At 40.4% G+C, this 25,544-nt stretch overlaps 1 protein-coding gene across 1 annotated transcript; it reads right to left on the bottom strand.

The window, feature by feature from the left end:
• Positions 1 to 313: 313 nt before the first annotated feature.
• DUSP4 (dual specificity phosphatase 4) lies at positions 314 to 24,482 on the bottom strand. Its single transcript, XM_075862233.1, has 4 exons — positions 23,781 to 24,482; positions 8,721 to 8,863; positions 8,038 to 8,257; positions 314 to 6,919 (listed from the first exon to the last, which is right to left on the bottom strand). Exons 1-4 carry the CDS (start codon positions 24,229 to 24,231, stop codon positions 6,543 to 6,545), a joined length of 1,191 nt encoding a protein of 396 aa, XP_075718348.1. The 5' UTR covers positions 24,232 to 24,482; the 3' UTR covers positions 314 to 6,542.
• Between the last annotated feature and the right edge of the window lie 1,062 nt (positions 24,483 to 25,544).

Raw genomic sequence — 25,544 nt, 5'->3', positions numbered from 1 at the left:
TATTTGCTTCAAAAAGCTAGTTCCAAGTGATGCAGACCTTGATAGTCAAGATCCAGCTATTATCAATCACATCTAACTTCATGAAATCACCGAAGCAGTCAGTCCCAATGACCTGATGGATTTGGCTTTGACAAGAAGATAAAGCTTTTATGTATTCAGGATACATAGAAGCTGTATATCAAAAAGGGTTTGTTTTTTCTTAAATAAAACCCAAATTCAAAAATAAAAATGTAAAAAAAATTATATATCCTTTAATATTTAGAAGAGGTTTAGTTATAAAGTCAATAAGATTCATTTTTTTTTCCATTGTTTTATTCTTCGATCAATCCCTCAGGCAATAAATTAAACATTTTAAATATCAGAAAACATATACAACATACAAATGCCCTCATACAGAATAAAATAAACCACTTCAAAATGATGACAGGATATTTACAATAAAAATTATAGTAATACACTATTGCATTGATTTTGTCACACTTCCAGTAGTAAAGACTATTCCCCCCCCCCCCCACTAATGTAAGTCATAATGTTGTGATGCATAATAGATCCTTCTACTTAAGTTGGGGGAAAACTAAGCAAAGATACACTAGATTACATTGTCTAAAACGAAACTACTAAGATGCTTATTTGTAACGGGTGGTTGGTTCAGAGAAAAAAAATCCCATGCTCCCCAATAGATGACAAATGCGATCAAATATTTCTAATTCCCAAATTTAGAATATTCATACTATAATTCTCAGTTATTTGTTAAATTATGTATGGATTCACATATTGCAAGTTTACAACTTCCATCAATTGATTGCTAGACATGGGGCCTTTTCTCTGAGAATTCCAGGTTTTATAGAATATATTGGAAAAGGTCCTGCCAATGTGACAATAGTTACTATGTTTGAGGTGACCTACAATACAGAAAGTTTAGAAACTGGAGAGAATATGCCAAATAGCTGTAATCTAATTTCAAAGACTGGAATATAACAATAAAAATGGAAGCCCATGCACAAGCCAGTTACTGTTGCCTTTCATTTAATAAGGAGTGTTATCAGATTAGTAGATTTCTACATCAGGGACGTCAAGACAACAGCATTGTGCTTTCATAAGGAAGGGTGTAGGCTAGTCACTATAGACTGACCTAGTTTAGCCCGATTGAGGAAGTAGTTCTGAAGTTTGGCTGTAGCCGCCAATGATAGACCTCAATAAGAACTCTACTGCCTCTACTGGGCTGCTCAGAGTATTAGTAACCAATGCAGTAAATGCAGTTACCATAACGGAAACAAAGCTGCAAAGTTTTTCATGTCAACTGGAATGAATGATTAATATCTTAATTGTATGCTTTAGAAGCTTCCTCCGGCATTTCCAAAATAAATTCTGTAGTTATATTTGTCAGCTTACTGAACAGAGTGCTGTCAAAATGAAAGCAAAATTCATAATGAAACCGGAAGACAAAATTATGCGAATCGTGTCACAGATACCCACTAAGATTTAGGTCTCAGCCACAACTGAAAGAACTTACTTGCCTTGTGACTCAGCATTAACCATTATATTTAAATATACAAAACATAGAATGTTTGAGGGAAACATCATTTATCATAATGCAACAGTGGAACCGACAACTTAAAGGATCACTCGGATCAAAATTGAAAAACCAGCCAGCACTTTCAGTGCATAGTATTTGTGCTTCTGGTCTTTTTGCTGCTATTACACATTTTCTACATTGCAGCATTAAGTGGCTGCAATCCCCATGACAATGGAGTCAGCTGCATGTTCATTACCTCTCCTTATATAGATAGAATTGTGGCTGCACACAACTAAGCTCCTCCCAGGCTGAAAAAAATGAAACGGTCAGTTAAAAACAATGTGTCATGGAGTCTGTGACAGAATACACGTTAACGTCATCCATCATCACTGGTGTCCTATTTAGTATCCTGCAGGGATATAATCATTAGATCAGGGATATAGTCATTGTAGAACGTGTAGATTTCCTATACTGCCTGAAGCGGCTCAGGACAGCACTGCTCTGTTACAGCCTGCACAGGCTTCAGGGGATCTCTATAATGGCACCTATTAGGTAAATTAAATTGTGGGCGCTTGTACAGCTCCAGGACTTATTTTTAGTTTTTGACTGGAGTGACCCATTAAGGTCTCATGCACACAGTGGTGTGTACGGCTGTAATTTGCAGCTCGGATGGACACAGAGCATCACCCGCAGGCCACCCGCAAATCACGGGCCGTGCACATTAATGTCAATGAGTCTGGACCGCAAAACGCGTCCGTAATAAAGATATGTCCTATCTTTTTGCGGTCCAGGCTCCCAGGCAATGCGCGGACCGTGGAAACCACGGTCGTGTGCATGGGCCCATAGAAATGAATGGGACCGCAACTCGCCTGCAGATTTGCAGGTGAACTGCGGCCGCAAAAAACACGTTCGTGTGCATGGGGCCTAACTCCTTCCCACCGAAGCCAGTTTTAGTTATTTTTTACTTTTCAGTTGACATAGCCGTTTATTAGCTTGTTTTTTTGCTGGAAGAGCTGTCGTTTTTAACGTTACCATGTATTTTTACCAAAAATTCCTCCATTGTTTTATTGTTTTTGATTTACGGGCAGTAAAATGACATGTTAATTAAGAGGTGCTCAAAAAAAAAAAAAAATGTGCTTCTGACTTTTGTGACATTCACCAGGCAAAATCAATAACATTATAATTTAATAATTCAGATACGTACACAGCTATACCAATTGTTTGTTAAAAAAAATAATTTGTGAAATACAGGGGCTTTTTTAAAACGATTAATGTTATACCATGACAAACTCATCGGCAGCCCGCAATCAAATTGCAGCGGATGAGATGACAAATGGGCTCACCCCCTCTGTCTAACAGCTTAGATGCCATGGTCGCGGTGGTTCGAGTTAGGCTGCTGAATATGGAATGGGCTCAGCTCCTGAGCCCACGCCATAAGTCTCCCTTTTCGACTAGGATGTACATGGACGTTAAAGTCAACGTTTAAAGCAGTCACGAAGCGTCCTGTTAAATGTGCGCTCACCATCTACAAACATATACTGATGTGAATTGAGTTGTAACTGGACAAAGTAATCAGGTGCCTGCACAATGTATTGAGGAACCATGGAAGATATAAATCCGTTCCAATAAATGTAAACAAATCTTTTTATTTTCTTAACATAGTAGTTGATGGTCCATCAACTAGGTGAACTAGGTTGGATTGATGTTTTTTGTGGATGGGAATACATTCAAAACATTAACACTGTGGCAGATACGCTCCCAAAAAACATCAATAAAGATAATTTCTACAGTGGAGTTGCTTATATGGGATCACATTTCCATGACCAATTTTGAAGCTAAAGCTGGCCATGCACTAGTGATTTTGGACACTAGAAAAGTCAGATTTAGACTATTTTCTGCCGACTTGCTGCACATTTTCATGAGGCGAACAAGCGTTACAGATGCCGACCGAAGTCAGATCTATGGAAAAGTTGATTTGTCGTGCTGGAGTTTTTAGTTGGCTGTCGGGTGCAGCCGTTGGAGAGTCGTTCATATCAAAAGACAGATCTGCATCCCGTCATTAGAAGTCAAGTCCAGGGAAAAGATCAAATCGGCGATTTGACATTTTAACTTATGGAGCGGTCATCCAAAACAACAAGTCGTTCAGAAAAAGTTCTCCTATCACTAAAGTATGGCCAGCTTAAGTATAACTGTAGAATATACCTTGCTGAACTGCAGTGAATGGCCAGTAATGTGTACTGTACAAGTAGTACACATTGCACATATCAGCGTATGTGCTATATAACGGGATTGACACTGGTGGGAAATGTGCAGTTGCATGGCTATAAATAGGTAAAATCAATATGTGACCATATACCCAATGAAAGAGATGCGTCTATTATAAATAAGCCCTATATAGAATAGTTATCATGTAAGAATGCTACATTTTACTGCATTTTAAAACGGTGACCTTATTATATCTTCTCCAGAATATTAAATAGTGAAACAAAAAGATACTACTGCTATATAACCCTCACTATGGAATTATTAGAACACAAGTCTACTTCACAAAATATATATTGTAACTTAATAGAAGTGCCGATCAATGAACATGGGAGGCTCTGGGAGTTTTTTGTGTTTTTTTAGACTGTAGACTAAAATCCTCTGCAAGCTTTTGGAATTATATATTTGCATCACTATCAATAATATATAAAACGGAGAGACTATATTGAGGCATTCAAATGCCACATTATGAATACACAATGCCCATTTGCCAACACTAACCCATACTGGGTTTAAGTGTGACACTAAACTCTAGGAGGATAGTTACAGGTCAGACTGCAAATTCTTACATGGAATACTGAATCTGATAGATGTCTACATTCACAACATTAATGTACATTACCACCTTGTATGCCCTTGGCAAGGGAGGCATTATTAGGGTCACCTGAATACGAAGATCAATCCTACGTAACTTGGAATGTTTAAATCAGAAAATAATGCACTGACAAATACGATAACATTGTATAGTGGGAGGGGGTCAAAACCAATGTTTTTCAGCTGGCTAAAGTTTAAATACCGTATTTTTCGGACTATAAGAGGTACCCAGGTTTTAGACAACAGAAAAAAAATCATATTTAACTTTTTTTTTTTTTTTTAACTATTGGTTAAAAAAAATAATTTGTTCAGTTTCACCACATTCTGAAAGCCATAAATTATATTTTTCCATTGTTTGTACGGTGTGAAGCCATATTTAGTTGCAGGACGAGCTGTAGTTTTTATTAGCAACATTTTTGGGGAAATACGATTTTTTTTATCACTTTTTATTTCATTCTTTTTAGCGCTATGGTGACCAAGAGACAACAATTCTGGGGTTTTAAAATATATATTTTTTTTTTACACCGTTCACTGTGTGAGTCAAATAATGCAATATTTCAGTAGTTTGACTTTTATGGATGCAGTGATGCCAATTTTTTTGTCATTTTTACTTTGTGCTTGGGGAAAAATGGGAAAGGTTTTTTTTTTAAACTTTTAATTATTATTTTTTTACACACATTTTATTAGATCCCCTAGGGGACTTGAATCAGCAATCATTAGATCGCTGGTACAAGACACGGATGAGTTACGGAAACAGCGTAACTCGCTGAGCTACGCTATTTCCGTAACTCCCATAGTAGTGAATGGCAGTTACAGAAGCAGCGTAGCATGCTAGGCTGTTTCCGTAACTAATATTTCGTTCTATGGGAGTTATGGAAACTGCAGAGCTCAGAGAGTTACGCTGTTTGCGTAACTCGACCATATAACTAGGAAGTGAAGTGGCCGGAAGACAGCGGAGCCGGGTAAGATAGGGCTCCGTTCTAGAGATAGATGCGGGTCCTGCATCTATCTGACATTTATGACATATCATATGGCTATGTCAAATGTCCTTCATAGGAAAAACAATAGAAAATGCCGTGGTCACTATTGACCGCGGCATTTAACTAAACGGCCAGGAACAGCGCCCTCATTGTTCCTAGCAGTTAGTGCAGCGTGTCAGAAGCGGACACCTGCAGTGTATGGAGCACGTGAGCCCGCTCCATACATCATCCCCTCCCCGCTCCATGATGTGCTGGCACAACACGCGTCGGGAAGGGGTTAAGTAAGGAGCGGTCAGGGCAGTGCAGGGCCCCCTGACTGCAGACTATAAGACGCAGGGACTTTTTAGCAAGATTTATTCTTGCTAAAAACGGCGACTTATAGTCCGAAAAATACGGTACATTTTTCTTTTAAATCTGTATACTGCAAGCTTATTTTATGAGAATAATAAATCCAGTGCAATATTTCAAGCCCAAGAAATACCCTGGGTATCTGGGTAAAAGCATTCCAAGAACATCAAGAAATCTCCATAATTTAGAAATACTATAATGGTGCCTAAAGAACGTCTACACAACAGTAAATTGCTGTCATCTTGTGTCCAGGGATGAAGGTTAATGGCAAAAGTTCAAACTAACCTTTTCTTGTGCTCTTTATTAGATTATATAGAAATATTGTTGTTCAAGAAATGTTGCTTTTGCTCTTATTGCATTTTGATACCTTGTAGGACGGTGTTCAAATACAAAAAAAAACAAAACTAAAAATTGTAAGTAGACGTAGGAGGAAACAACAAAAATTATCTCAAAATAAAAAAATAGGCACTCTGGGAAACTTACAAAATTTCCCAAACTTTTTTGCTTAAAACTATAAGCTGCCCTGAAGCCACTTTGTAATAAAAAAAGTAATAAATACAAGTTGAACATGAAATATCAGTGTTAATATATAAATATTTATAAAAGCAAAAAATAAAAAGAAAGCCAAGTAAAATATATAAATAAAAGCAGACACTACAGCTCAAATGGCTTTGGAGATGGAAAACTCTTAAGTTATTATTATTATTGCTTATTGGGATTTACCCTTTTCATTATTTCAGAATTTACATTTTTCTTGATAAAAGTTCAGCTTTCCATATAAAGATCTTTTGGCCTAAAATAGCCAAAACTGGGTAGTCAGTTGGTTCTCTTTTTGCACACTTTTAGCAACTGGGCGAAGTTGTGATGGGACTATGAAGATAAGGAAGGCTGCTGGTAGCTGCTACCGATACTGGAAAACTGAAGACAAAAGGAGTTGTGGGTGAAGAGGAATTCTTACTTCGCTCTAAAAGAGTAGCTGAAGGGCTAGCAGCTTCTGTAGCGCACGTAGTGGTCAAGACCTGAGATTCAAACTGCAACAACTGCCCCATAAAGCTAAAGTTAGGAGAGATTATGCTCCTGCGCTGCTTCACAAACTCAAAGGCTTCTTCTAGTTTCACCCTTTTCTTCATCATTAGGTAGGCCAGGCAAATGGTGGCAGAACGAGAAATGCCAGCTTGGCAATGTACAAGTACACGTCCATGATTATCCTTGACGGAATCTGAAAAAAATAAAACAAAATCACTTTGAATCATTAGTAGAAACAAGGTCTAAATGTAAAGCTAGAACTTTCATCACTAATTCTATGTATTTTCTATGCAAAGTGCGGTGAAAACCCCCCCCCCCCCACAAACGCTCGTCTCGCATTTGCCAAAAAACATCTAGATGACCACCAAGACTTTTGGGATAATGTTCTGTGGACTGAGGAGTTAAGGGTGGAACTTTTTGAAAGACATGGATCTCTTTAAATCTGACATAAAGCTAACACTGCATTCCACTAGAAGAACATCATACCAACAGTCAAACATGGTGGTGGTAGTGTGAAGTTCTGGGATTGCTTTTGTTTCTGGACAACTTGCCATAATTGAGAAAATACTGAAGGAGAATGTTCGCCCGTCAGATCGTGACCTAAAGCTCAATCGCAGCTGGGTTATGCAGAAGGACAATGATCCAAAGCACACAAGCAAGCCCACCTCTGATTGGCTCAAAGGCAACAAAATTAAGGTTTTGGAGTAGATTAATGCAAGTCCTGACTCGAATCCCATTGAGATGTTGTGGCAAGACCTTAAACGGGCAGTTCATGCGCAAAAACCCTCTAATGAAGCCGAATTAAAACAATTATGCAAAGAAGAGTGGGCCAAAAGTCCTCCACAGTGATGTCAAAGACTCATCGAAACTTCTCAAGGATTAAAGTTGATACTGCCAACGTTGGCAAAACCAGTAATTAGGTTTAGGGGCAAGTACTCTTTCACATGGGTGATATAGGTATTGAATAAATCTTTATCCTCAGAGCCGCCCCCATAAACTTTAATGTAACCGTACTGCAGTTCCCTGTGCAGCCGGATGGCTGAGGCACTGCTGTGCCAGAATAAAAAAAACAGGGAAGGAGATGCAGCACTAAAATCAGTGCTGCGGTTCCCTTACTCTCAGGATCGATGGGGGTCCTAAAGGACCGACCCCCGCTAATTGAAAAAAAATAAAAGTAAATGGGACTGAGCTTCAGAACATTTTTATGCAGCTGTAAGAATGGCATCTAAACATCCAAAGATGACCATTTTTATAAACAAGTGACTATGTTAAAAATAAAACAAAGAAAACCACAAATACACACATACTTACCAATATATTCTATTGCTTCCATGAACCAAGAGCTTATATCCGCTTTATGATTATCTTCTACCGGTATACATTTATACTGAAAATGACCTTCAAAATGGTTTGGGCAATCAGAAGATACGTTCAGTAAGGCTGTGATACCTAAGGCATCCAACATGTCTCGTCGGGCCGCATGATAGGCACTGCCCAGGTAAAGGAAGGGGAGTATCTCCACTGGACCACCCTGTTGCAAAAGAAAAAACACAGAAAAAAAACAAAAAACTATTGTAACTTGATGAGAAGAAAATACATAGTACATAAATTACTTTTCAGCCAAATGTCTAACCTCTAAACTTTCCTTGCGACATTCCCTTAACAAGTGTGCCCAGTAAATACTAATCACCATTACTGACATTTAACTTGATAATAGGGACATACATTACACCTCAGGGAATGTAGAGTTGTTCTGTGCATTGCTCATTTTTACCTGTTTCACAAGTTGCATTTCAAGAACATTTAGTTTGAATAAAACAGGTTACATTTACATTGTAATCGATGGGAGGCAGAAAAAACCTGAGGCACTCGTTTGAGCGTTTTTCGCTGCGTTTTTTTACCCGCGGTCCTTGAATTAGCTTCAATGGTCGCGGGTGAAAAATTTACACTCTAATTATTCATTTGTACATACTCAAATTATTCATCACGGTTACCTGATCATGTAATGGTGTTGTACATGAACTGTATCCAGTTTCAGCAGACTCAATGCTTGTAGTGGCAGGTAGTGAAATACTGTTTATGGATTTTGATTTTGCACACAACTCTGGGTACTCAGAATGAAATCGTTCATAGCCTCCTGAAGCAAAAAAACAAAACAAAACAAAGAATGTTTAAAAGAAATGAACACAAAAGGAAAATCAAATTTGAGGCGTCAATGCTGGTTTACATATTATATTTAGATTGAACTACGGAATGCCCAACCCCAATGGCAGAAACTATACTATTTTAGCATGCAAACAAGGTATAGATGCTTATCGAAGAACACATAGCACTGAAGGTTATAATTAACCTAGCAATGAATGATGTATAATTCATCTGTAATTATGTAACACTAGAAAATGATAATGAAGTTACAGTACCAGCATTATTAATCCAAAATGTCAAGTGGTAGACCAGCAATCAATCTGACATGCATAATTGGTGGAAAGTGTAAAAGGAGCGGAATACAAAAATTATATAAAAGAAAACAAAAAAACAACATCACAAGCATTCAGAAATTGGATATATAGAAGAGATCAAGATCATTGGTTGAATCAATTTGAAGACTAGTTCATGACAATGTGCACACATTGAGATTTTATTAGCCCAGCATACTCGGAACACAGAGCTGGCTGTCCTTTGACGAGGAAAAAGTATACCAACACAAATTACAAATGTCAAATTATACCAAACACTGCTGTATGCTAAATACAGAGAACATCCATTAACATGGAGTCCTCCCAAGAGATCCATATGCTAAGCAATAGCACAAAAGGAACAGAATGTATACCAATGATAATTCTGTGCTTCTACATGACCATTATCAATATATTGCAACTATCTCCAGCAGAACTCCCACAGAGTAAAAGAAGGGTTACGTACACGGTCGTGCTCCAAATCCAGACAACGTTGGAAAAGTCATCGATTTCCATAGCACTTTGCTATTCTGGAAAATCTTGTGGCTCAATGTGATTGGGGACTATGAATAGTGGAAATCTCCTATAAGTGCAACGCAGGACTCATCCATGACCTATACTAATCTCTAAAACAAAGGGGCTGCAGAGATTTTTAGAAGTGAAACTGATGGGTAATCATTACAGCACCAGCAACGCAAATGTTGTTACTAGTAAAGATTGTTCTAAAACCCACAGGTCTGCTTTATGGGCCTCAAGACAAAACTCCAACTTTGGACATTGTCACCCATGTCAAAAAACCATGGCAAAATTTAAACTACAGCAGTTTTGAAGTTGAGACATAAATAAGTCTGTCTCAGTCATATAGTCTCAAGGTGTGAACATGTTTTAATCAAAAGTGTATTTACCTCTAGTGGCCCTATTTTTTATTCAAAACATGGGAAGTAGTGCCCAGTTTGAATACACAATTTTAAAAAAATTAATTTTTTTAATTATTCTATTTTAGTAAATAATTCATAACTACATCTGTCACACAATAACAATTTGGTCATGTATTTCTTGACTAGGAATCGCCTTTTTAGCACTACCAAGCACTAGGTTACTGTACAGTATACCCAAAAAGGGTTTGTTTGGCTTCTAATAAATGCTGAGCTGCAGATAAAGCAGGGGAGAACGGTGCACACATTTGTGAATGAACCGTAGGGAAAATCTGAGTGGGAGGCAAGATTAAAACCTCAGCTACAACTGGAAACAAGCTCAGGAAGGAAGCGGAGAGCAGCTGCCTTGTTTTAATTTCCCATGGGTGGCTCAGAATTTTCTGAATGGACCCAGGTTGCAACTGCATCTAAGAAAAGCCTACCCACATCCATTAAATATCAGCAGGCCTGCAGCGAGGAGCCGCGCTGACAGTCTTATCTGTGACACTGAAATGATTCACATTAGTGGCGAAGCTGCATGTGACAATGTCAATGAATATACCAATCACATAGATCGGTTTCTATGGCAGCAGGCAGTATATATCAGCATTACTATAACACGGATTCCAAGGGGCAGGACCAAGTGAGCATGGAAAGGAAGCGTGTTTATTCAATGCAAATAGTCAGCCATGGTCCTGCTTGCGGAATATAGTTTAATACGATAATTGGAAGAAAATGTGAATAGGGATGTGCTGCAGTTCTCCACGTAGCGGGTGGCCGGGAGTGCCGCTGTGCAGGAAAAAACCGGAAGGGTAAGGCCGCACAGAGTAGCCCTGACACAGTCGCGATGCAGCCAACAACTGTTCTGGCACGGCTGTCAAATACCCTGTTAACGGCCGGGCGTTATTACGGGTAAAACAGCCCTTTACCTGCAAAATAGTGAGGTCATAGAGGGCGTATTAAATCAAGGGTTGTTTTACCCGCAATAACACACAGCCATTAAAAAGGCTATTTGAAAAAACGCGTCAAAAAATGGTGCCGGCGGGGTTGTTGGCCGCATCGGGACCCTGTCAGGGACGATCCAAGTGGCCTTACCCAGAAGGGCCCTTTATTCTCAGGATCTGTGGGTGGGACGGCATGCTGCATTTAAAAATACTCCACTGAGCACAAATTTGCCAGAAAAAAAACCCACAAACCAAAACAGTTGTGTGTGGTGCATTTTATATTTTAGACTTGGAGGGAAAAAAAAAAAAAAAATAAAAAACCAAAGCAAAACGCTAAGGCTGGGTTCACACGAGCATGTTACGTCCGTAAAGGACAGAACGTATTTCGGCCGCAAGTCCCGGACCGAACACACTGCAGGGAGCCGGGCTCCTAGCATCATAGTTTTGCACGACGCTAGGAGTCCCTGCCTCGCTGCAGGACAACTGTCCCGTACTGTAATCATGTTTTCAGTACGGGACAGTAGTTCCACGGAGAGGCAGGGACTCCTAGCATCGTACATAACTATGATGCTAGGAGCCCGGTTCCCTGCAGTGTGTTCGGTCCGGGACTTGCGGCCAAAATACGTTCCGTCCTTTACGGACGTGACATGCTCGTGTGAATCCAGCCGAAGTGCAAATCCAGCCTTAAGGTCGTGAATCATCAGAATTGGTATTGCATTTCTCCATACATTATAGGTAGGTAGTACCGAGTTCTAGTAGTGACACGGGGAGGGAAATAATATTTTAGAACATTTTCTTCACAGTTCCACTAGGGGACTTGAACATTCAATTGCTTCTATAATACACTGCAAAACGCATATATTGCAGTGTATTGTCCTTTTAGCGGTATCGTATATAAGTACCAAGATGGCAGACCCGGGGACCTTCATTAGGCTGCAATGACAACCCATTGGCATGATGGGGGTGACAGTTCTATTTAATCCAAGCTATAAAAGCATGGCATCCGTAGTAACATACAGTAGCAACATTCTCTAACTTACGCCGTACATACATACACACGACGGATGTCAGGAAGGGGTTTGTCTCATGACAGCTCTTCATTTTAACCCCTTAACCCATATGCCTTTTCACAGCAGCAATTAAGGGTACTTGTCCCACAACGCTGTGAAAAGGCGGCGCTGTGACATAAGCCTGCACGGGCTAGTTCATATTTAAAAAAATTATACAAGCTTTGCTACAGCATTTCCTGACCATATGCCTATAGTAATATATAATTAGAGGATTGAGCCCTGGCATGAACATTTAGGGACTTCGCTCCAAACTCTCTGCGCCTTTTCTCTTCCCCAGCCAAGCGCAGAGAGGGTTTGCAGATAAGAGTTGGTAGAGAAGTGCAGGACAGCAGCAGTCAGGAGTCACCCTGCTCATAGTTATAATCCAGTAGCTCAGGAGTCAAATACACTGTACAGCTCCAGTAGTCAGGAGCTGTCCAGTCAGTATATGAAAAGCAAGATGGAAGGCACATACAGTAACATTCATGCAGCTGCTCAAACAGGCTAAGGAATAAGAGGTCAGTGGTACACAATCTGCACACGTACATCCTCTTTAGGAACCTCACACACGAGCGTGTTCGGTCCGTACGTCAGCCGCATTTCCCAGACCAAACAGTGCAGGGAGCCGGGCTCCTAGCATCATAGTTATCTATGACACTGGGTGTCACTGCCTCTCCGCGGAACTACTGTCCCGTAGTGAAAACATGATTACAGTACGAGAAAGTTGTCCCACAGCGAGGCAGTGACACCTATAGTTATCTATGACGCTAGGAGCCCGGCTCCCTGTAGTGTGTTTGGTTCGGGAAATGTGGCCGACATATAGGCCGTATATCACGGACCAAACACGCTCGTGTGTGGGAGGCCTTAGAAGTGTACAACTGGAGTATGTAACCCATGACTACAAAAGAATACACTGGTGCCTCATTGACACTTATAACTTGTCACCCATGCATATTTTTTTCATATATAAAACAGATAAGAAAGTTACTATTTTTAACCCCTTCCCGCTGCAGCCGGTTTTGACGTTCCAGAGTGCCTCATTTTTCCAATCTAACGTGTCAATTTATGTGGTTATAACTTTGTAGTGCTTTTACTTATCCAAGCGATTCTCGTAACACATTATACTTTATGTTAGTGGTAAAATTTGGTTGATACATTGTCTTCATTTGTGAAATCGCCAAAATTGTGAGAAAATTTGGAAAAATTATAATTTTTCGAAGATTAAATGTATTTGCTTGTAAGACAGATACCACACACATTTTCTATAGGTTTACTTTAGGTTGCCATCATTTTTTTTAAACATCCATTTATCTAGGACATTAAGGCTCTAGGGTTGGATACGCTGCATAAAAACTGCAGCGCATCAGACCTGACCTGTAGCACCTTCAGTCTGAAAAAAATCACACCACACTGGTGCAGTTTTTCAGGGGAAGTTTCAGCTGCAGGAAGCAGCGCTTGGAAAAAAAACCCACAAAAAAAAAAAAACACAAAAATGTCCGACCTCCTACAATGATGATGCAGGTCACATGACACTGCAGCGGTCAAATGGTATAACACGTCATCCCAGGCGGCCGGATTGCAGAAAGAAAGAGCGTTCTGGTTAAGTACGATTTATTTTTCCGAGGTAATTGTTGCGATTACGCCGCAAAAGTCGCAACACTTGGCTTTCTGTTGCAGGTTTTGCACCCCCATTGAATTCAATGGGGAAAACCTGCATAAATTGAAATGCTGCAGAATTAAATTCCCCACCCCAGGTCAATTTATTAAGGTTTACGCTGCGTTTATTTAAATAAACGCAGCGTGAGCATGAGCTTAACAAAATTGTATCCACTTCGCTACTGTAAATACTGCGGAATTTCCACACACAATTCTGTTGTGGAAATTCCGCAGCGTTTACGCTATGTGGGAACCTGGCCCAAGGCTTTAAGTTTAGCAGTAATTTTCGAGAAATTGTTTTTTAGGGACCAGATCAGTTCTGAAGTGGCTTTGAAGGGCCTATATATTAGAAACCCCCATAAATCACCCCATTTTAAAAACGGTACCCCTCAAAAGTATTTAAAACAGCATTTAGAAAGTTTCTTTACCCTTTAGGCGTTTCACAGGAATGAAAGCAAAGTATAAGGTGAAATTTGTATTTATTTTTTCTTTCTAGATATTCATTATTAATCATTTTTTTTCTCTAGCACAGTTAGGCAGGGTTCACACGACCTATTTTCAGACATAATGGAGGCGTTTTACGCCTCGAATTATGTCTGAAAAAACGCCTCCAATACGTCGGCAAACATCTGCCCATTACTTTCAATGGGTCTTACTATGTACTGTGCCGATGACGTGTCATTTTATGCGTCGCTGTCAAAAGACGGCACGTAAAATAACAGCCTCGTCAAAGAAGTGCAGGACACTTCTTGGGACGTAATCGGAGCAGTTTTTCATTGACTTCAATGAAGAAAAGCTCCAAATTACGTCCGTAAAAGACGCGGCGAAAAACGCCAGTACATGCATTTACGTCTGAAATTCAGGAGCGGTTTTCTCCTGAAAACAGCTCCGTAATTTCAGACGTAAATGCAGTTATCATGTGCACATACCCTTAGGGCTTATTCAGACTAACAGGATATACGTCCGTGCAACGTGCGTGATTCACGCGTCTCGCATGGACCTATATTAGTCTATGAGGCCGTGCAGACAGTTGCGTAATTTTTACGCAGCGCGAGTCCGCTGCAAAAAACTCACAACATGTCCGTTCTTCGGGCGTATGAAAATCACGCATGCCACACGGAAGCACTTCCGTAGGACGAGCGTGATTCGCGCAACAGCTGTCAAACTATGAATGTAAACAGAAAAGCACCACGTGCTTTTCTGTTTACAAACATCCAAACGGAGTGTCATAATGATGGCGGCTGCGCGAAAATCACGCAGCCGCGCATCATACGGGGCTGACACATGAAGCTGTTAAGTGCCTTCTGCGCACGCAAAACGCCGCATTTTTGCGTGCGCAGAACGCACACGCTCGTGTGAATCCGGCCTAAGTGTTAGCAGAGAAACGCAACTCAATATTACCTCGATTCTGACGTTTTTAGAAACATCCCATATGTGGCCCTAGTGTGCTACTTGACAGGTCTGAAGGAGCACCTTGTGGGTTTTGGGGCCCTTTTTATTAGAATATATTTTAGGCACCATGTCAGGTTTGAAGAGGTCTTGTGGTGCCAAAACTAAAACCACAAAAGAGACACCATTTTGGAAACTACACCCTAAGGAATTCATATAGGGGTTCAGGGAGCATTTTGACCCTACAGGTGTTTCATAGATTTTATTAGAATTGGGCCATGAAAATTTTTTATTTTTTTCCAATAAGATGTAGATTTAGTTAAAATTTTTCTCATTTCCACAAGGAATAAAGGAGAAAAAGCACCCCAACACTCGTAAAGCAATTTCTTCAGAGTACGGAAATACCACATATGTAGTCATAAACTGCTGTTTGGACACACGGCAGGGCAATGTATTAGAGCGGTCAGTGTCAGCAAGCCAATCAGGACCTGCCGGAGGCGAGTCCTAACAGGCTTTCGTACCTGGCAGACCAGGAGTCCATTGTTAGGCCTCCGGTTGCATACCAACCAGCAACACGGTCTGTGATTGCGTCGTGGGGGTGCCGATCGGTTAAAAACCACTCAGATGCTGCGGTCGCTGTTGAACGCGGCATCTGAGAGATTAGTCGGCCGGATTGGAGGCTAGCTCCGGTCCTGGCCGTTACAGAGAGGTGTCTGCTGTATATTACAGCTTCTGAGCCCGTACCATCACTTCAACGTAGTTATACTATGGTTTGCGGGAACCACTTCCAGACTGAGACGTATATCATCAGCACATGTCGAGAAGGGGTAAAGTAAGGAGGCTAATTAGAGGGGATGTCTGTACTGAGACAACCCCTTTAAAGAAGAGAGTGGGTGAAGACAAAACAAAATAGTTTATGCCTCTGTAGCCCCATTTATGTGTAGCAATTATCAATATGATTTGAACAATTTAAAGCATATTATAAATAACCCAGTGTAAATGCACAAACTGACCAACAGTAAAAGTAATGCTCATCGATGAAAATTGATCATACAAAAAAACAACAAAAAAAAACCCTATCATTTGTAATCATTGCAGTGTAAAAATAACTGGCCGTTCCCAGGCTGTACTGTATTACTAGCACAACTAAATAAAATAGTTGTAAATATGCATCTTATAGTCAATTTCGGGTGTTGGCCAACACTAAGATGTCAGGGCGTTGTAACGTTTTATTTGTTAATGTAGCTTATATCCAACATGCAACTGCCATTGGTTTATAGAAAATATGCAAAGGACAGACTAGTTGACAGCTGTTTTAGACATTATTAATATATCAGAAAGCATGGTTTCCACACGTATCAAAGATTAGTCCCCCCCCAACTGGTAACACCTAGTTGTCAATTTATTATGCATACATTTCTAGGAGGAATAACAGGGGAATGGCACAACAGTTCTAAGAAAAGTTGCTCCAGGATTGTGATTTGTTGGCGAATACAAGTATTTACTAAAATAGACATGTCAGGAGAGCAGAGAGATCATCCTTAAGAAAGAAAGCTGCAGAAATACCTTTTGCTTTGAAAAGGGTCTTTTATTAAAACGTTCAAAACTTGGATATGGAGAATAAGGTCACTAGTCAGTCACTCATTCAGCAGGATATTCAAGTTAATGCAATCTTATTTCAACTTGCACATGCAGTATTAAGCAAGAGTAGCTGTTTATTGCTTGTCTACAGGATACGATCATTGACCGTGGATGAGCTGAACTCGGACCTTCCTGTCCACTGAATTGTGCCGGACATACATGCAAGTAGAGAACAGCATTGAAGGGAAACAGGTACTCTTCTTTCACTGTGAAGAATCCACTATGAATTACTCATTGTAAGCCACTGACTGGTGACACCAACAGAGGCAGTAGTGCGCTTAACGTGCCACTGAGGGATCCCCCAGGGTAAAGCAGATATGGATTACAGTCCATAGTTGATGAAAATAATTACAACTGGTAGGATCTCAATTAGGCTTTGTTCACATCTGCGCCAGGGCTCCGTTCCCATAGGTTTCCGTTTCCATCACCATTGATTTCAATGGTGACGGATCCGGTGCCAATGGCTTCAGTTTGTCTCCATTGTGCAAGGGTTCCGTCGTGTTGACGGGATGAATACCGTAGTCTACTACGGTATTCATCCCGTCAAAACAACGGAACCCATGCACAACTGAGACAAACAAACCATTGGCACCGGATCCGTCACCATTGAAATCAATGGTGATGAAACAAAAACCTATGGTTTCAGTTTGTGTCAGTCAGGGCTCCGTTCCGACGGAAAGCTCCAACCGAACGGAGCCCTGACGCCGATGTGAACATAGCCTTAGGGAGACCGCTAGCGCGCTCTGTAATCAGTCACCAGAAAATCCACTCAAACAAGAAAGTCTGCCATAAGACAATTAGTGGAAATGAATAGGATTATATAGTGTTGATAATAGACAATAGTCAGGTGTCTTAATTCAGAGAATACTTTCCTTGTTTTAAAAGGCTTAACCCCTTCTCGACATTTGACGTATCCATACGCCAAAGTCGGGTAGGGGAAGTATGGAGCGGGCTCACGGAGTGAACTCGCTCCATACAATGCCGGTGGCGGCTGTTTGTTACAGCCGACTCTTCAGAGTAACGAGCGGCATCGCGCTCCAGCCCGTTTAACTCGTTAAATGCTGCGGTCAATACCGACCGCAGCATTTAAATTGTCAGAAAGAGGGGGGGGGGTGACCCCCCTCTAACAGCTCATCGTGCCCCCCACAACGCAATCGCAGGGGGGGGGGGGGTGATGGTTGATATGGCTGCCTGGGGGCTTAATAAGGGCCCCCAGGTCCGCCATCTTTGTACACCTATTAAGCCTTGCCTCCAGCAGGGCTTAATAGATGCCTGTCAGAATCATGATATACTGCAATACTATCGTGGACTAATAAAAAAAAAAAAAGTAAAAATTGAGTTAGTTTTATTTGTGTAAAAAAAAAATAAAAAATTAAAAAAACACAAAAAACAACATTTCCCCCCTAGAGCATAAAAAATAAATAAACGTAATTGGTATCGCCGCGTCCGTAAAAGTCTGAACTATTACTATATATAATTTAACCCGCACGGTGAACGCCGTAAGAAAAAATTTTTTCAAATTGTATAACGCCAGAATCTCTATTTTTTGGTTACCTCATCTCCCACAAAAAATGAAATAAAAAGTGATCAAACCGTCGCATGTACATCAAAATGGTATTATTAAAAACTACAGCTTATCCTGCAAAAAAAATAAGCCCTCACACCACTAATCGACGGAAAAATAAAAAAAAGTTATGGCCCTCGGAATTTGGTGACAAAATAAATTCTCTTTTTTACACTTAGGTTTTTACTTGTAAAAGTAGTAAAATATAGAAAAAACAATATATATTTGGTATCGCCGTGATCGTATTGACCCACAGAATAAAAGTTAACACGTTGTGTTAATTGCAGTGAATTTCGTAAAAACGGCACGCAAAAAAACATGGAGGAATCGCTGTTTTTTTTCATTTTCTACCCCACAAATAATTTTTTCCCCGTTTCCGAGTACATTATATGGCAAAATAAATGGTGCTATATAGTACTATATCGACGGAAAAATAAAGACGTTATGGCTTTTGGAAGGTGGGGAGGAAAAACGAAAATGAAAATCTGAAAAAGGGCTGGGGTTAAATACTTGTTTCAAAGGTTAGCAAATGGGCTGTGGTACAACTGCCAGAAAATTAACAAACCAACACCAGCTGACTGGTCAAACCAAATAAGAAACGCAAAATACAACACCTACCATGATATTATGCCAGCTTGATAAAACTAAAACGGCTTACATATTATTGCTGGGAGAAAAAACGGGAAAAAACACCATCAGTATACTGTTCACTGAGTAGTCAAAATACACAATGTTTTAAAAAAAAAATACATACAATAAAATTAAAAAAAATATAATAAATAATTATAGGGGAGAAGTAGGGCTGGGCAATTTTGCCAATCTTGATTTTCAGATTTTTGTTAAATAAATTGAAAAAAAAAAAAAAAAGGGTAAATATTACACTGCCAGTATACAATGTACAGTATATATGGCGTGGCGCATATATTAGCAGCAGGAGAAAACAGTTAGACCTGAGGTAAAATACACATAATGCACCATTCACATCACTTTTTTCTCTAGTTAGCGAAAGATCCAGACATACATGTTTAGGGAGGATTTACACGAGCGTGTGCAAGAGACACACTGTACACAAGTCTACGGAAAGGGGGGAGCAGAGAGAGGAAGCAGGAGCAGAGTGAGAAAGACACAGCCTGCTGGTAAGAATCCTATGTCATCCCAGTGCTGGATTCTCAGTTACACTACTCGGTACTGCAGTATAACATCCTCCATGCTGCTGCAGCTTCTATATTTATGTGCGATAGAGATGGAGAGCAGGATTCTCCTCTTCTATGTGTGCAATTTATAGAAGACATGATAGCAGTTAGACTCCACCCTCTAGCTCAGACAACCAGACTAGAGATAGTGCCTGCAAGACTATAAAAATGCAGAATACAAGTCATATAACACCCTGAAATAGTGTTACTCCTCATGTACACACATACGACAGCTTATTCTGAATGAAAAGTCACCTGAAATGGAATTCAAGTGCCCTAAACGTTCAGTGAAATTCAATGGTTTTTTTTATTTTTTTTTATTTCAGCATTTAAAGGGAATGTGTTGCCAGAAAAACATGTTTGTTTTTTTTAAATTAAACATTTAGTGTGTGGGTGATTAAACATTGTTCAAATTTTTTTTATTTTTTTCACGAGTCAGGAAATATTATAAATTAATTCTAATTTATAATATTACCCATTTCTGGTCACTAGATGGAGCTATTCCCAAAATTGCAGCATTGCAAAATTGGGTAAAAAGCCCTCGCTCTAGTGAGCGCTCAGCATCCCCCCCCCTCCTTTATCCTGGCTAGTGCCGGGATAAACGAGGGGTTTGAACGGTGTAACCTCCTACACTGTGTGTCGCCATTTTTTGAGCTAACACACAGTGTTTACATACAGTCTGGTTTACATACAGTAGTAAACGTAAACAAACACGAACATACATATAAATCTCTTACCTGCTCCTGCCGCCGCGGCTCCCTCCGGCCCGTCCGCTCCGTCTGCTGCCGCTGGTCCAAGTGCACAAGTCCGGAAGCCGCGACCGGAAGTAGTAATATTACTGTCCGGCCGCGACTTCCGGTCCACAGGAAAATGGCGCCGGACGGCGCCAATTTCAAATTGGACTGTGTGGGAGCGGCGCATGCGCAGTTCCCACACAGACGCCGTACACACAAGTGAATGGGACGGGAGCCGTTCGCAGTCCCTATGGGACTGTGGCTGCCGTTAATCGACACACACAGAAATGGAACAAAAAATGGCAGCCCCCATAGGGAAGAAAAAGTGTAAAAATAAGAAAAAGTAAAAACACAAAACACACAAATAAATATGAACGTTTTTAATAAAGCACTAACATCTTTAACATATAAAAAAATAATTTGTGATGACACTGTTCCTTTAAGCCTGATTCACACAGGAAGGAAATGCAGCAGATTTTCCGTGCAGAAAATCTGCAGCTGATTACAGTTCTAGCCATGTATTTAAACAAATCTCCTCCACATGCGGCTGAATATTTTGCAGATGAAAACAACAGCATGCAGTGTTTTTTTTGTTTTAAAACAGCAGCATGTTCATTCTGTCCTAGATTTTCACTGTGGATTTCAGCCTTTTCAATGTAGGAGTGAAATTTGCAGCAAAGTATGCACCTAAAAACGTGTATATTTTGATGAAAACACGCTGCAGAAATGCTGTGGATAGGATGCAGAAAATCCGCAGCATTTCCGTCTCAGATTTGTCGCGCATTTTCATCGCAGATTTTTCCCATTTGCAATGCAAAAGGGCAAGATCTGCATCAAATCCTCAACGTGTGAATCCAGCCTCAGGGTACGTCTACACACAGCTTAGACACAGAAATTTCGGTCCGGAATTGTATGTGAAAATTCTGCAGCGTTTTTGCAAAATAAATTGACATGCATTAAATAAAAAATCTGCACCGCGGGGCAATTTCCACACGTTTTCTACGTTTTTTTTTTCGCAGAATGATATTTTCAAATCTCATCCAATTTGATGCTCCTGTAATATGCCACAGAATTTTCTGCACATAAAATCCAGACAGAAATTCTGTAGTGTTTAGTTCAATAAAATTAACTAAAAAATATATAAAAAAATTTATGGAATGTGGAAAGGAAGACCAGAAAGGAAGTGGTTCACCGCTGCTACTAGCCCCATGACAACTCTCCAGCCTATTCTACAGTTAACGTCTGTTACAGATGATCAAAGGGGATTAGCGAATCCCATGCCTATAAAAATGTATAACAAATTCTATATAATATACATATATGATAGATAGATAGATAGAGAACACACTCTTTAAATCACCATGCATATACAGAATGACAAAATACTACAATCTCAATGTACCCGAATACAAAAAAAAATAAAAATAAAATATATATTAGACACTTATTCAATATAGGGATAGAATAGTTTTAGTACACTGAATCTGGTATCATAAGGCATTTGTGCTTCTTCTTTGTTCCCAGCACTGTATTTAGTCACCAAAAAAAAAAAATACAAAAAAAAAATTTAGTACTCAAATCAAGGCGGCCAATCCCCACATTCTTCTGAATATTGACCCTGTGCGACACCAAACTGCTACTCATTCTTCAAATAAGTAAATGAAAGTGAGAAGCCTGAACAATGTAGAATTGCATGTTACAATACGAGGAGGCTAATTGCTATTGAGGGTTTCCTCGATTGTCAAGAAGGTAACAGCCGCTGTGTATTTTCATTGGAAAATACAAGGCTGACGGAGTGGGGGTAGTCAAGAGCTGTTCATGCTCATTCACAGACAAAAGACAGGAATTATAAAGCCGTAAACGATTAATTTTTTTAGGGGTGAAATATTTAACACTTAGTAAAAAGGCAACGTTATAGAAGGATTCATCAAAAACAATGTGATGGAGGGGGGGGGGGGCGGAATAGGTCGACATTTTGATCAATAGTATCTGTATGTGGATTAGAAATTGTGAATGGGAACGACTAGTTATCTGAGAGAAGTTATGAATGGAAGGAGAGGGCTACAGACATATAGCATTGCCTTACCAGCAAAAACCTGTTCCTTCCGAGTGGCGAACATTTGTGATGTGGTGCACAGTTATTACTTTTATGAATGTAAAAATTACCATGAATCACTACATTTTTATAACCATACTAGAATAGAAAATGTAGAATTTGACAGTTGGCTTTACAGCACTGTGGTACACTGAAAACTAAAACACCCAAACCCATGAAGCTTTTTCTCATAATGTGCAAGACCTAAGGTCAAGCCTTCCTCTGAAATGAGGATCAGGCGAGAAAATAAAAGCAGGCATTGTAACGTTAAGATTACACGGTATTATTGGGAAGATGTGGCTAGCAAGCAATGTGGTCATTACAACACTTCAGTCAAATATATTTAACTCATAATCCTTCTAATAGGCATTAAACCATATTCGATAGAATATACCGTATGCAATAATCTAATGTATATGTATACACACACACACACACACACACACACACACACGTATTTTTATCTATATAATGTAAAATATAAAACGTACATATATGTAACTGGCATGCTGTTATGTGCCCCATTAGCAAAGTGCTGGATCCATTCCATTATTAACATTTTTTTAATATTAGGTCATGTGACAGGATTGTTTTTGTATGCAAAATGAATGAAAAAAAACAAACAAACAACGTAGGGAAGCGGATGACATTCCAAATGCTTTTAAATGACAGCTATTTAGAAGAAAAGTAGGTTATTGTATGAATGCCACACAGTTTTGGAGTCCTAGTGAATCCATTCAGGAAAGAATGAGACAAAATTTCTGTCAGCCATCTTTGCAGGTAAATGTGACCCCTAAACCGACTCTACACAAGTGGGAACCAGGTACAAGGAATAGGAATTACATATAATATAGATTTATATCACCGGAAGTAAACTAAATGAAGATAAACATAGCGATGTAGAAGTCAGCAATGTCAAACTGCAGTTATACATTGGACAGATCTTTAGGTAGGATTTTAAGCGTTAACCTATGGGATTGTTACTTGCGGCCTAGAACACTATATAATAGTGTATGTAAGGTGCTGAGATATAGATATATATAGCTAGGCGTGTATGGCATGGCACACACATTAATACACCATGTTAAACAGCTGGCATATGTGAAGTGCATTGTAGGGACTGTACATTTTCCATGCACTTCTTGGTCCCTAGTTTCATGATGCCCTGCCAGATCCTTGCTATCATTCATTAGTCTAATAATAAATTATCCACGAAGTTGTGATATTCGGATGAGTAGCTACAAGCATTTAGGGATTTTACATAGCAAAACATACTCCAGTGTGCGGCCATTGTGTTTGTTGCACTATTTTAAGGGCATGCTGGGAGCACATCACACACAGCCATCAATGGGAGCAGGCGGTTCTCGGTGACAACCCAGTAGATCTACACGGAGGAGGACATCGCCTGGCAGGCATTACCTTTCAGCAGGCAGATGTCAGCGCTGTCAGTGTCCTTGCGCAGAGCCTGCACCACCAGGGACACGGTGCTGTCCTCCCGCAGGGACTCGGCTCTGGGGCTCCTCTCGTCGTACACGATGATCGCGGAGTAGAGTCCCGAGCGCAGCCTGGTCAACACCTCCTCTTCGTCCTTACTGCCCGCTGGTAGCATCTGCTCCAGGCTTACGGAGCCCTTGGCTCTGCGCCTCACAATGGTATTACAGCGCACGTTTACCGAGCCCTGGATGAAACCTGCGCTGTGCGCCAGGAAGGGTCTGCAGTCCAGGAGCAGGCAGGTGCCCCCCACACCCACACTGCCGGAGCTACTACTAGTATGGTGCTTGCTACTCCTGTGCAGATGCATGGTTTCCCTCTTCAGCAGCCTCTTCAGCACACTACAATCCATCTCCCTCAGCTCCTCCATGATCAGCATAATACTGTGCAGGCAGCCAGCACAACGAGTACTCGCTCACACAAGCCTGCGCCGGTGTATGGAGCGCTGTCACTGACGTGTTGTCTGCATCGCGGACGAATGAGTGAGACGGTTCTGCTGCACGTTGTCCTTCTCCCCGCCCCACAGTTGTGACGGCTCTATGGCTGTTAGGGGGGAGGGCAAGAAACAAAACAGAAAGGGGGAGTATAGTGCGCTTGAACCTTCGCCCTTTACACATCCTGCCTTGTCACACGGCTCCTCATCACAGACGTACAGCCTCGTTTATTTAAAAAAAACAACAACGGGGAGCGAGTTACCAGAGCAACCAATCAGATTCCAGCTTGCATTTTTTTAAGTGCAGTTATAAAATAAAACGAGTCATTTGATTGGTTGCTATGGGCAACTGCTCCTCTCTTTGCAATGTCGTTAAGACTGACGCAGGAAGTATGGGAGAATCTATAAATATAAATACACACGTTTTTTGGTATAATTGCCTTTAAAAAAATGTTTATTGCTTGAGCCATATTTATAAAAACCAACCAGCATTTCCACTGACTTTTGATGACTTAAAAAAAGCATTGTAGAGTTTGTCTTGGTGAAAACATTAAGTAGCTTTCCAGCTACTCCAGTATGAAAGTTGAGTGTTTCATGTTGGGGAATATGGCATGCACAAGTTACCCCACCGGCATTGTTCAGAGCCACTTTTCTCTGATAGAAAAGTGGCGCAAAACATTGATAAATCAGTTGCTCACAGGTCATCTAGAGGCACATTCCCCAAATGGTGAAAATGTATCAGTAGTGTTCTAGGTCTGACTACAATGTCAGAAGAAATAGCACAAATTACACTAACTTTGTAAAAGTGGCACACACAGCATAATAAATTTGGAACAACTAGGCACACATTCCTCCCTTAGGGCTCATGCTCACGCCGTATTGGAGTGTAGTCACATGCGGCAGATTTTGTTGCAGAAATTTCCATTCATCTGAATACGGTTATTTCTGCAGCAGGTGTATGGATTTCTGCAAGTTCCACTCAGATGAATGGAAGTAATTTACAGTATAGAAACTTCTGCAACAAAACCTGCGTGTGACTGCACCCTTACGGCTGTTTTGTATGAAGCCATAACAGGGCTACTATTAAAGTGCATGGTCCTCTAATGCAGTATTTCCCAAACTGTGGGTCCAGACCCCCTGCGAGGTAGTGAGCCATTTACCGATATGCTGTGTGGCGCTGTGGTCCGGATATCGAGAGGTCCAGTCACATGACCCACCATCAGCGGTCATAGCCGGGCCTCAGCAACAGGCTACTTTGA

This window comes from Rhinoderma darwinii, chromosome 1, assembly GCF_050947455.1.
Source record: "Rhinoderma darwinii isolate aRhiDar2 chromosome 1, aRhiDar2.hap1, whole genome shotgun sequence".
In the NCBI taxonomy this organism is placed as follows: Eukaryota; Metazoa; Chordata; class Amphibia; order Anura; family Rhinodermatidae; genus Rhinoderma; species Rhinoderma darwinii.
Note: the sequence above shows the minus strand (reverse complement) of the source record. Positions and strands in the feature narration are given on the sequence as shown.

Excerpts from the sequence above, each read along its gene's own strand:
- DUSP4 (XM_075862233.1), bottom strand. The coding sequence starts at position 24,231 with ATGCTGATCATGGAGGAGCTGAGGGAGATGGATTGTAGTGTGCTGAAG. Across the intron at positions 8,864-23,780 it reads TGACATCTGCCTGCTGAAAG|GAGGCTATGAACGATTTCAT; the intron begins GTAATGCCTGCC and ends TTTTTGCTTCAG. Across the intron at positions 6,920-8,037 it reads GGAAGCAATAGAATATATTG|ATTCCGTCAAGGATAATCAT; the intron begins GTAAGTATGTGT and ends TATTTTTTTCAG.